The sequence below is a fragment of the Mizuhopecten yessoensis genome, unplaced genomic scaffold (genome assembly GCF_002113885.1).
Source record: "Mizuhopecten yessoensis strain PY_sf001 unplaced genomic scaffold, ASM211388v2 scaffold3575, whole genome shotgun sequence".
In the NCBI taxonomy this organism is placed as follows: Eukaryota; Metazoa; Mollusca; class Bivalvia; order Pectinida; family Pectinidae; genus Mizuhopecten; species Mizuhopecten yessoensis.
This window is the reverse complement of record NW_018405113.1, coordinates 583,646-597,699: the sequence shown is the minus strand read 5'-3', so window position 1 is coordinate 597,699 and position 14,054 is coordinate 583,646. Positions and strand designations below refer to the sequence as shown.

At 33.9% G+C, this 14,054-nt stretch overlaps 1 protein-coding gene across 4 annotated transcripts; it reads left to right on the top strand.

Moving 5' to 3' along the window:
* Positions 1–2,793: 2,793 nt before the first annotated feature.
* On the top strand, positions 2,794–13,779 carry LOC110447708. Of its 4 annotated transcripts, none has more exons than XM_021493573.1 (2): positions 2,794–3,147; positions 12,428–13,779. In XM_021493573.1, exon 2 carries the CDS (start codon positions 12,516–12,518, stop codon positions 13,500–13,502), a length of 987 nt encoding a protein of 328 aa, XP_021349248.1. In that variant the 5' UTR covers positions 2,794–3,147; positions 12,428–12,515; the 3' UTR covers positions 13,503–13,779. The 4 variants fall into 4 exon arrangements, with proteins under 4 accessions (XP_021349248.1, XP_021349251.1, XP_021349250.1 ...); XM_021493576.1 differs by lacking the exon at positions 2,794–3,147 and adding an exon at positions 7,962–8,086; XM_021493575.1 differs by lacking the exon at positions 2,794–3,147 and adding an exon at positions 7,962–8,110.
* The last annotated feature ends 275 nt before the right edge of the window (positions 13,780–14,054 follow it).

The window sequence follows — 14,054 nt, the reverse complement described above, 5'->3', positions numbered from 1 at the left end:
CATCAAGTAAATTGGTCAGCGGACCATGATACAGACTTTTTACCTGTATTGTCGGTGGTCCGTAGTAGCCACTTAGCACATGTGTTACGTTTGCATGAAGGACAATTCAAAATTAAATGAATACATTAGTTATATCATGGACTTAGATAAAATCTAATTCCGTGATTATAGTCATACTAATAAACAAGAGAAGAAAAACAAAATCAAGAAAGATGTAGATATAGATCGCAAAATAAACTGGAAATCTGGNCCCCCCACCCCACCCTGAAAAATTCTGGATCCGTCCCTGTTATTCTTATTTCCATTGTTACATCTTTTTATATCTGCTCACAGTGATATTTTCATATTAGTCTGTCGTAAGAATAACTCTCGATCCAGGGTTATATTTCATGATTAATCTATCTATATATACTGTATAAGACAAAGGGCTTCTCGTACCAAATGTATTACTGTTCATGTCTATCTCTTTAAACTACCACATTTGGTCTTTTCGGTATATCATTTAAGTGCCTATGAATAACATTTTGAAGGGAGATAACTCCAGTAAGCTTAACGCAAGGAATTGCACAGAACCACAAATTTCCCTCGGGAACGCACAACTATAATTGTCAATTAGTTATATATATTACCCTCTTTGTCCAGTCGGTTTACAGTTTAACGTCAATCTTATTAAAACATATTTTTTGTTACATAATGATATTCTGAGATGTCATTACCTGGATACCAAACTTACAAACAATGGTTTCCCCCATAGCTTATAGTTTTACTATCGCGTTGTAAAATACTGCTTGTGTTTAATTCAGTAATTCCTATCACTTCAATATGACGTAATCCTATTATTATATTAACAGTTATTCAGAAACGATCTCACAACAGGTAATCAACATTTATTCACTGAAGGTAATGTGTCGATTTTGAAAGAAAAAACCCACTTGTGGAACCATAATTTGATTAAGATTGTCGAACCGTTTGGTTCAAATCTAATTCCTATATCGTTCCGCAATCCACACAGTGAAATGCGTGTGTTGTTTTACTGACTATCACCTATCTGACCTGTAAGTTCAAAGTTTTATCGTTACCATGCAATATTCGAAAACAGATTTCTCAAACGTATCTTTGGAGCTTCTTGTCATAGACTTATTATTTCGATTTGTTGGTAGTCACTTTACCATAGATTATAAGCTTATTATAATGGTATTTGTTAATGCTCCATATGACATTACCGCAATGTGGTACCGATGGTGACAACTAGCAAAATTATGAACAGAAAACAAAACAAAATCAAACAAGTGTAGTATCTGTCTGTGATGGTGAATACCAGTGTAATATCTGTCTGTGATAGTGAATACCAGTGTAATATCTGTCTGTGATGGTGAATACCAGTGTAATATCTGTCTGTGATGGTGAATACATGTGTAGTACCTGTCTCGTGATAGTAAACTCATGTGTAATACCTGTCTGTGATAGTAAATACCAGTGAAATATCTGTCTCACAGTCTGTGATAGTAAAAAACAAGTGTAATATCTGTATGTGATAGTGAATTCAGGTGTTATACCTGTCTGTGATAGTAAATACCAGTGTAATATCTGTCTGTGATGGTGAATACATGTGTAGATAGTAAACTCATGTGTAATACCTGTCTGTGATACTAAATACCAGTGTAATATCTGCCTCACAGTCTGTGATAGTAAAAACAAATGTAATACATGTCTGTGATAGTAAATACAAGTGTAATACCTGTCTGTGATACTGAAAACGAGTGTAATATATGTCTGTGATACTAGGTACAAGTGTGGTACCCCTCTGTCATACTAAAAACAGGTGAAATATATCTGTCTATGATAATAAATACAAGTGAAATATCTGTCTGTGATAGTAAATACAAGTGTAATACTTATCTTTGATAATAAACAAGTAAAATGTTACACAAAAAAAACAAGATCATAAACGACTTTAAACCAAACGTAAAAGCAAATATTCCAGTCGAAATCTATATAAACCGACATCAACATGAATAATAATTCGTGATATCAAAGTTCGTAATAACAAAGTTGACTTATGCATATTTTTAAATAGAATTATTGTGTAACTGGTATCTACTTTATGACATTATGCATCCTAATTACATTCCTTCTGTAGAAAAGTAATGAAGTTGTCAAGGTATATTGGATAGCACTGTAGAACCATACGACAACAGGTCACACAGTGACAGACGAGCTGTTAATTATAGCACGTGTTTGTATGGGACTCGTTCTACACCCCGCACGTACTTTACAAATCAAGCTGAGTCTAAGGCAGGCAGTGACTGCACATATATTGGAAATCAGAAATGATTGATATCGTTTTGATATAAATTTACATAAGAAAAACTCCACACAAGCGACAAGAAAGTGCATTGAGTGTTTGCCCATCACGTAATCATTCATCTGTAGTCTGGCGACGAGGCAGGTTTAAGCGACATTTAACAGTTTAAGTTTCACCCGTTTGATAAAATACCCCTACTGTTATAATGTCAACCTTAGTAGCACACGGGTTAGTTCAAATCTGTTTCACAATAAATTCACGGAGACGATACAAAAGCACTTCAATGTTTGCATGTCTGATCAAATAAAATGCCTGGTTTTATTTACTTTGTAAAGACATAAAGCGTTCAATATCTGCTCGAATCGTAGTGCTCCGCTTTGTTTTACATTTGCAATATCCGTATAGCGTAAGTTGTCCGAACCTTAATCAAAATGTTTAACAAAAGAGACGCAGACAGTTCATCACCCAATAAAATGTCCTTAGACTGTTGGGTATAGGTAAAGATCAGCGGGGAAGGATGTATTTAACATACGTAGGCCTAATGCGCTGTTAGAGTTAACATTATGACAAATGTAGAATTATAGTTGTATATGTATATATATGAGACCTAAGTGTATTACACAGAATCTTTCAGCCTACTTGTTCCGCCACAAATCCGGTTTAACTTTTAGGATTGGATCGATTAGTATGCAGAGGGCAGTACCGACTCAGACACTTGATTTTGGCACATATTTATATATTGAAGTGCGTTCTTTTGACAACCAGACTATAACTTATCGAGAGGTAGTCGGAAGTGAAGAAGGGGCTGTGGCAGAGCGGAAACATGTTGCTGCCATAATCAGGTACGTTATTTTATATCTAATTAACACAGATGTACATCAATTGATTAAGCTACGTTGTACGAGAAAATCAAACAACATCTTTCAATATGTGTGTCTATGTACACTATGTCACTAATGATAAAAAAAACTTTTGTTTATGATATTACGGTGTAATGGTGAGATCAGAACCTCGATCATCCTGTGGCATTTAGATATTACGATACTGAGATTCCACGTTATTGTCAGATCTGATACCTATATATGAAATAGATTAAATTGACAATGTAAATCAATCTGACAGTTAAGGAAATTCCTCTCCCCAATGACCATATGACACAAAGGTGAAATTTATTTTCAGATACTTGTTTTCATTGTTTCTATCTCTGTTTGTTTGACGGAAATTAGACACAATCAAAACATACCGGTCGTGAGGTGGAAAATGAGTGAACTGAAAGGTCACGCAAGGCGATGAAAATGATATACAAATTGTACCTTCTTGCACTAGAAACGTCCACAAATCCCGATTCTATGGGGGACAAGCTTCAGTCGTCTCTTATGATGGCATCTTGTCTCTGTATTTGTATAGAACACTACACCCACTGCCAGTTCGAAGAATGGTTATCCTTGAACAATCAAATACTGTTTTCAACATTTTCTAAATTCACCAAATCAAACTGAATTTTCCGTGGCTAACCTTAACTTTCTAAGATAATGAGGTCATATTATTCATACTTTTATTAAAAACTTTTTGAAAAAGATAACTTAAAAATAATTCATCGAAAGATTTATTGATCATACATCTTTGAACAGCGGGGATCCCGAACGCATTTTCGTCGCGTCTGTTATTGTCGTTTCAATTGAGTTTGTTTCATGTGTGTTGATACATCGGTTGATCTCTTCTTTTTTTCTTTCTTTTTTTCAATATACATTAACTGAATGACTCATTAAATCATAAAATTGATGGAGATATCAGTGACATTTTCATAATTACTAGAATCGAAAAAGAAATGTGATGTTCTGGGATTGATAATCTTAAGACAACACAAACAGTATCAGGGGCCAGATGTATCGAACTCAAACTTACTTATAAAATGCTTTTAAATTTCTTTTGTTTTTCCCTTTCAAATTGTAAAATAATAAGCTATATCACCATTGTCATGCAATGTGGACAATTGTGTTCCAACCATTAACATATACATTCATTATCATATCCTAGATTAAAATTTAACATTAATTCATTATCAATCAAACTATTTTTTAATACAGCTGAATACGATTTTCATTTCCGTTGCAAGGGATAATATTTCTATTTATTTTCATACAATTTTAAAATTTGATTAAATTATGCTTTTTTCAGTTTTTATTATTGTGGAAAATGATATTTCATTTAATCCATTTATTTTAGCCGATAGGACCACTAATAACACCCAAGAGAGTGACCTTGTTTTGATAGTAAATATGTTTACGAAGCCGATTCAAAAAATAAACAAAACATGAAATTATTAACCGGATATTGTTCTCTTAACTGATTGCCAATATTTCCCTTACTTTTGTTATGATTTGTAAAGATGTATTAGCTAAATTGAGGACATACCCGGTTAACGACACTGAAGTATTTTAATAATCAGACTTTGGGCACTTTCCCACTCTTACATACCTTTTACTGGATGGTAATGACCTTCGATTGTTTCGATTAAATACTTATTTTGAAAGACAACATACCTACAACAGCACACAACTGCCAAGAAAAATAAATACAAACATCTAGGTCGTACGTGCACAAACGTGATAATGCACACCAGTTTACCGATCAAGTATCGAGACGTTTTTCATAATCACAGCTTGGGCATATTTCAACTTGTGAGGATATACATGTTACAATCCTCTGTAGAACTACAACAATATAAGCCCTTATAAGGTGGTACGTGGATCATGAGTCAGTGCCTGAACTCTAGTCGTAGAGTTGGTTGTACGATTTGTTATATACCTTGAAGATTAGGAAGTTTAGAAAGCTTTTACTTATCGACGTGTGTGTATATATGTGTCAGAATTAAGACAGATTAAACAGAATCATATTTATGATTCACTCATTGTATTTAGATTAAAGGTTCATATAAGTTTAAATTGCATTTTACGATAAAACAATCGTTATTATAAGGAATTCATCTACCCTAAGTTCAATGTGTTTTGATCCCTTTAAATTTTATCCAGAAGGGTGTTTGTGAATGTTTCCCATATATTCTTTTAACACAGTACTTAAACAGAGACTTCACACTTTTATATACTAGGATATTGATATGGATTTACCTGATGTACAGTATATGAGTAGGAAACCAGGTTATCAGGGCTGTATTTCAGCGTGTGGTACGATTCGCCGTGCTGCTCATAAATTACAATAAGGCCACGTATCGCAGAATAACTCGTTCAAATCCAAATAGGACAGGTATTGTACTGCGTGTGTAAATGAAACAAGACATGATAAGTACTGGAGATATCGCAGTTTGTCAATAACGTAAGGGCATAGGAGTATTTGTCATAAAACATTATCTCTTTCTCCCATTCTCCGTTGTACAACTATTGCGGGTTTTAAAACGTTTATTGTCGCATATCCATAAATCCTATATTGCAAAACATTGAATGAAATAGATAACAACAAAAATCTCATTGTTTGGAGTTTTCAAACGTGTTTTGGTCGATTTTTCCTGACAAAATATCGGTTACTCTTTCATTGATCAAAGAATTGATCAAAGAATACTATAAATGACAATCAAGGAAAATCATTTGGACTTCTTTTAAACATGTATGAGATGTTGGTCTTGTTGAATTGTAAATAATTCAGTTAAGAAACCATGGAATAACATTTAAATGACCACCCGTGTGAAGCGTAACAAGTGTGTACGTGTGGAGAAAGGAACTGTGAAGATATTGTACTAATGTAGATTGAATTCATTCAGAAAACAAGCCCACATCTTTATTATAAATAAATGAATAAAAAATAACAGTCCGGCTTTAAACCATTTAATTCTTGTATTACTGACACAAGAATGCATTTTATTGATTAAGCAGATACATTATAATCAGATATTGATCAGGTAAACAAAAATCAGATTTCTTGACAAACATAAATGGTAAACGATTGAATGTTTGCATTTATCCAATTTGGGCAGCCAGCTTTGTAAAGCCTGTTGATCGTTGTGTATTGGTCGTTTTCTCTATTTACAGTTGACACTGCTGAAGGGTTATAAAGGATATCAAACATACTTTCTCTGTTCCAAGTACAGCGTACAATACTGACAAATAATTGCCTGCTTAGCTTATCTGTATAATGGTTTGTTGCTTTTATTGTAACGTTGACGTGAAAAGAAATCTTTGTTTTATAATGAAAATTCGATAGTGGAGCTTCTGTAAGCTTCCATTTAGAAGATGCTAAGTAAGCTGTTGTTGAAACTCATTACTGTGTGAGTATAAACATGCGTGTGCAAAGGCAACAATGGTAGAGATATATATAGATATATATGTACGACTGACAATGCTGTTTTGATCAATAGTATGTTTCTATAGTACCACAGACGTGTGATAACTGACCATCACTGACCATGGTCGTCATTTATCATGTGGACCAGATTGTATTAAGTATCATAAGCTGTTAACATATAAGTCAAACTTTCAATTTTCAATTTTTGAAAAGGTGTTAGCAAACACTCATTATTATTGAATGTATTGCATTTTGATAAACATTTTGAAGATGTATACGAACCACTTTTTAGTTTTAAGAATTGTGGAAACATTAAGATAAATTACTACCAAAGCTAGGACACTTTCTACATTTGGCCCCCATCTAGTGATTGTGTGGTTATTGGGCAAACGAAAGCGTCCTTTTATATTAAGTAGATCTACATAAGATAACATTCCATATAAATTAAATGTCTTTTTCAATAACCCTTGCTTTAAAACCAATCGATTTTTCATCAGTTCTAGAGGCGAAATAAACTGACACGTGGTTCTCTGACCTGTGAAGGCTGTGAGGGCGTTCCGTGCATTGCTTGTTAAATCACTATGATTTTTTTTAAAGCGAAGTCATTTTTATCATTTTTTTTTAAAATGTAGTTTGTTTTATGGTTGTTTCATGAATTTAATCTATTAATTCTGTCTTTTCGTATTGCAGAGTTATCTGCTCGTGTAATTTTCGACGTAATTTTCTCACACAAACTAATGACGTAACAATCAATACCTGCTCACAAGAGCAGATAACTCTGCAATAAGAAAAGACGGAATAGGTGCTTATTGGTGAGTTTCATTACTATATAGAATCACATTTATATAAGTCACTCCTAAAAATGGTTTTATTCTAAAGACAAAAGCCCATTTTTAAGCTATATGTACACTTGTAGCTGATTCGCCACGTATAAGCACAAGTAATGCCTTATACCCCATTATTTGTCTCCGAGTAAGCTAAAATGCTCCGCATATCTTAGTTACACTCCAGTGTCGTGAAGCGTTGAATAGAAAGAGACTCTATAGCCTGTATATCACACAAAGCAACAAGGATATCGGTACACTTCTTTGAACAATTTATTGATGCAAAATGCTTCCAGTAGAAAATATATGACCGAGAAATTTATTTTCAGAAGAGATTAGAATTTAAGTACCGTTTTGTATGACATTAAGTTGAAATTTATTATGTCACAAGAGCAAGTTCGTGTTCGATAAAAGTCCATTTTACGTTTACTCGCGCACTTGCAAACACTGCCCAGTGTACCAAAGGTAAAGCCGGACAAACTCAGACAAGTGGATGATAAGTTATTCATATTTAATAGTTTATAGTAACCTAACACATGTGAAGTGGTCGCCTCGTACCCCTGGCCACTATGGTCCTGCATGCCTGCCTTATCACCCAGTACGACACTTGGCCGTAGTCGGCTCGTGTGGTGACTGGTTGCGTCTACCTATACGGATACAGGTGATATATAGGTGATATATACAGGTGTGTTTGTGTATGTGGAGATAGTCGTACAGGTATACACTATGGTAACTGGTGGGCAAGCCACAGTGTAGTGAAGGTGTTGTATCTTTACATGCTTACTGGCTGTCTTAATTCTGGTGCCAATATAATGATATAAATGTTCATTGTATTTTTGTCGGCATCTTATCGAATTCCTGGGACGTTTATAAATGCAAGGTAAGATTTATACACAGTATAATAGGTCTTATTGTTATATACTATTGGAGAATATGAAGCAAGATGAAGTTTATTCCAATCATTATGGATTTGGGTATTTATACATCTCTCTATATGCTTTTCATCCTTCCGTGTAGTAAAATCAAGCAATTGCTGTAAATGTGCATTGTTGATGTATTTTCAGTCTTAGTTTTTTTAATATCATCAGTTGTTTCTATATTTGTGTATGTGTATGCTACCAATGTTGCAGTAGTCAAATTAATTACTGAGAGAACGAATGAACACACACTTCTTGATTACCTAGTACCTTGATTATTGTATTCTATAAACTGTTTAACTGTTGGGCACAAATGTTAGAACGTTTATAACACGTATGTACATGTGCCTTAAACCATATTTTGATCTTCCTCAGATTTAAAGAGATCACGTAAAAATAGAAAACTGTTATATTAAAATCTTACTATGTACATAACTATATTGGACCGACAGTTCCTCATTAAAACGCTAGGTGTAGCAGTGACAATGGGAGAGTGGTTACACATTTCAATTAATATGGAATTTATTACTTTTTCGATTTGAATCTTAAATGTAAAAAAAAAATCAACTGAATGCATGAATATATTGATTAATTGGGAACTTAAGTGCTTTTTTTGAGAGTGCTGAAATTTAATCAATTCATTCGATTTTTTACGTTTGTTTATATTAAAATGCTTTCAATCGTAATGATGATAGCCAGTGAATTACCGCTACCCGTTTTAATTAGATATTTTGCTAATGAATCAATGCTAGGCGAGGTTTCGTAGTATAAATCAGCAGTTAGCTAAAACGTATCAACACCAAGAACAAAATAAATACTATACAAATAAAATAGGTAGGGAGTTTCATCGATTTCGCTAAGTCCACATGTACGTCATTACACCACATATAGATGGCTAGATATGAATTGTATAAAGCAAACTCAGGTAAGAGATTAAGTGCTTTAAGTGTATTTAATACATACAGCAGGTAAAGTCAATTAGTACGCCCAGGTAGCATTGATTTATCTTTGTTAAGATGTCGATTTTCTGTTTTAGACGTGTTTCCTCATCTTTGCTACAAAAAGATATCTGATGTTTGTTCAATTTCGCTTGTAATTTTTTGTGAATGTCAATATGAAATTCAAACGTATTGATCAATATCCTTCACATATAGCTGACATGTGTAATTCATCTACCTGGACAAAGCTATGCTTGTTAGTAGATTGAAACTGAGTTAAATAGTTGTCTTGATTTTGTACCTGTTAGAAAAGCAAATATTTCAAAATGTTATCAAAATGTCTTTTCCGTTTACTTAGCATCATTTATCACTGGTTGCTATGTTACTTTCGTAATCTGGTAGCATGGTTAGATATGGTATAATACAATGCAATACCGCTACATTATTAAATTATTTCTTCGATCAATATAATGTTATTGATATAGGCCACATGAACTTATACGATCAATCACGATAAAGTTTATCACATAATCGTGAGCAACATGTTTTGAGATGCCAATTATATTATTCACGCCTTTTCCGTGTACTGAGGAGTTATAGACGTATGCATAACACCCATAAAGCCTGCCAATCATGCCGTTATTGAGAACTAATATCTGAAACATATTACGTTTAATAAAAAAAAATTGTAGTAATCTTTAGGCGTTTCATGAATAGAATATTGTATTGAGAAAAGATCAGGAATAAAGAAAGAACTACATATTAAAAGTTTCATTAGTCTTTGTCATGTATTTAAACTTGCTTGCCTAAATCATTTCTGTGTATATTCATGTTTCAAGTTCAAATTCAACTTCACACCTGATTTTTTGACTTCGAGTTTTCTCCCTTATATTATAGAAGTAGATATTCTTGCTTAACATCTTTTCATTTTTTTGTGATGTATCCATTTTCATTTTTATATAGTTAATTTACAATTTCTGGATAGCAATATTGCTGAGGTGTAAAACAGTGAATAGGTCCCTCGTGCTAAACCAATATCTATGTTTTAGTTGTTTCACAATTCTCAAATATCGGACATCTGTTATTCTGTAAAAATTGTAGCAATTGACTCAAACAATACACAACAGTGCCGATGGTAATGATATTTTTTATCTGATGACACTCTTTAGCTTAAATAATTGTGAAGAATCGTTTTTTATAATCGAGTTTAATTATTTTTTAAACTGATAAGCGAGGACATACAACAATTAACAGCGGTAGGCATTTATCGTTTCTTTCAGGTATGTATATTTGTCGTACCACTTTGATTCGCTACCTAGTCCTTTTGCGGTTTGAACCGAACACCGCAAAAGATTAATGATTTAAAACACCGTTGACTTGAAAGACAACATTTATTCTTGACATCAAGTCATGACATAATTTGAGCCGAACGGCCATCAAGAAACGAAAGTGTGTTGAGAGGAATTCACTCGATTTCAGAATCAATTCCTAAGCGAAACTGTTCGAATTCGCAGCTGTAAGGTAAAGTGTATCGTTTGTGTGAATGTAGTCTTCAGTACACGTGTTCACGGTGAAAAAGAGATTAACAACGGTGGTTTTATCTGTGTCTATCTATGCGAGCTAATGTAGCCTGTAATCTTTATCCCAGGTATGATATCCTATCCATCACGGATATCAATGTGCTCGTGTAGTCTTTAATGGGGGTTTTAAAGTAGACATTCATCAGGTAACAGAGGGGTTCGATCCATTTAAATCCAACAGAGAATGACGGTGAGGCAAGGGAATTGTATCATCATATTCTTGTCAAGTTTTATGATGTCTAAACTGATCCATTTATCATAAAACTCCTATATCCCTGTCGAAAATGTTGTCATCAAATCTGGAATATAAATATTCATATTCAGAGGCACAGGTCCTGGGCATGTTCAGTCTATCTATTGAATTGTGTTCAGGCATTTGATTGATATAAAAGAAAGCACTAGTTGATATACTATTTAAATAACTTTCGATGCAAGTAATATAGTCGATTTTCCACATTTCCGATAAATCCTTTAAAATCAGCGAGGTTGTCTTGTAAGTAAGGTAAATATTGCTTCGTCCGCTACTGCTACGCCATTCAAATGTGTGTCAAGTAATAACGATTTTTTCCATGGGTTTGAATCGATAAAACAATCGTTTGAAATCTCATCTTTTTTATATTTGATACAAAAACCTTCCCTAATCAACTGTATTCCTATCGAGGTTTTCTTTGGTCTGTTGAGCCGCATTTTCCGGTTGAATTGATTAATGATAGATAACTATACCCGGTCTATGGCTCCTGTTTGTGCAGAGAGAACCGTGAGTGTTTGAAATTCAACGAAGACTTGTCAATATGATGGCGAGTCAATACCTATACCTTACGTAACTGTGTATTGTACTTTGTGTGTGTTTGTTCGTCCTTACCGAGCTATTTGCTTAGTCCTGCTGCACATTACCTCGTGTGTTTCAGAGTTATGTTAGCTTAGTGACATATCAGTAAAACAAAAAATAAGCGTTTGTATTGATTTAATCTTATATGATGTTTTAAACATCGATTGGGATGTATAAGATCATGAGGTTATTAACTAAATTGAGATTATATTCAGGTGAGATTAAAACGTTGCTGCTGCTTGTAGTTTGTCCATCATGTCAGCTCGATTGAAGGACATCACATATTTATATTATTTATCATGATGACTACGCATACTTCATGTGGTACGGCCATGACCATTTGTATCTTATATATATATGTCCATTCTTTTATATTTAATAAATCACTTACTTTATATAATTAAATCAATAATTATATTTTATATTATAAATCATTTACTTTTTCATACTTAAATAATTAAATCACAGCTTTTCTTATAAACCATTTTATACATCATAATACATTTATCTTATTATAAAGCATTTACTTTATACGATTGTTTCTTTGTGATTGCGTTTAAAAGACTTGGTCTTTTTGTTCTCAATATACCCATATCCATTGTTTGAATTTGTTGCTGTTTTGTGATTCACCAGTTAGTAATTACTGATACAGTAAGATTTGTGTTTATTGTTAAATTACTTACATAAAATAAACTGTATCTGTAAATATTATATTATCTTCATTGTTTTTTATTGCAGATCGCTGATTGTCATGATAACATTTCTGGATCGGTGTTTTCTTCGTGCCAGTGATTTCTATTGATTTTTGGGAAAATCTAAATTCAGCATGCCCACTCTTGGGCAGCCAAGCTACAACTCTTCGAGAGTTCAGAGAGCTTACAGAATCAACAACATAGAAAATACAAAATTGTACGGTCGTTTGAATATTCTGGATAAAGAAAAAAAGCGCCAGATTCAAGTTACAAATCAAGACATCCGGCTTATATCGGTTACTTTGGACTATATAAACTCATGTAGTGGACAAAGTCCAGAAGGCCTAGGTCCGGAGACAGAAGAAGAATACGAAAAACCTGAAGGAGGACCATGCTTTTTGTACGGCGAAAGAATTGTTAGTCGCAAGAGACGACGATTTCAACGTCCACAATCAGCAGCAGAACGGTCACGCGTAAAACCTTTGGATCTGTCTGATCTTAGTGAAAAGTCAAGCGAAGTGTCATCTTCTACACGTCCGCAAAGTAGTCCCGCCAAGTCACGTACGTTTATAACGTCGTTAAGAGGAGATGGTGACATTGATGACGTTACCAGTAATCATAGTGACGACATTGAGTCCATGACGTCATGTAGTCGTGCATCAAGCTCGAGGTCAAATCGCACGTGGATGACGGATACATCTGATATTACTAAAAAGTTGCTTCGTGCAAATTTAAATGCAGAACGGCATCCCATGGCCAGGAGAGATAGCGTACGTCAACGTGAAATGGGTAAATTTAACAGTCAAAACGTGTTCGATAAGAAAGCAATGGCTCGCAAAATGTATTCTGCGCGTAAACCACCGTCAAGGGATCCTAATGACAAAATGTTACCTACCTTCGCTAGTACTGCAATAAACAAAAATGCTGGTATTATGGATATTCTTAATCAACAACGGCCAACTCTATCGGCGAATGAATGGAAATCCCACCTTTCTCACTCAAGGAATCCCATGACGATTGCCGATCAAAGGAAACAGGTGATGGACATTAAGCTGGGTATAAACGAGGATAGAAGGGACAGGATAAACAATAAAGTGAAGACCTTCATTAGCGATTCGTAATGGTGCTGAGTGTCTTTGTAATGTTCTATAGAAAACTTTTGCCACAATTGCCATAAAGAGTGTGCTCAAACGCAATAAATCTCATCTTTCTGTAATCTTGTTTCGCAAATTGTTTACGTCACTTTAGAGGCTATCTCCGTCATATATTATGTGAATATTGTTTTTATTTGTATTCAACCATGTCCATTGGCGGAACAATTCTTCTGTATAGTTATATCTTATTTTTCATGATTGACGATGGGCTGTCCGTGTAGAATCATTAAATCATTGGTATATTTCGAATATCTTGTTTTGCATTTTTTTAAAGACCCTAACAATAACACAGAAGTTTATACAATGAAGAAGTTAACGTACTTTTCAAAGAGGGAGAAAACGTTTTCGTTTTATATTAAGTTTAATCCTTTACTTTCTACAACTGGTGTTTCTTATTTTGATGACAGCTATTTTACAATATGGTCGATTAGCTGTTGTGAGACCCCAAATACATTTTTGCGCACTAAATTCTTTATCGGACTTTTTTATTTTTAAAGTTATGACTAGTTGCAGCTATGG

Excerpts from the sequence above, each read along its gene's own strand:
- LOC110447708 (XM_021493573.1), top strand. The coding sequence starts at position 12,516 with ATGCCCACTCTTGGGCAGCCAAGCTACAACTCTTCGAGAGTTCAGAGA.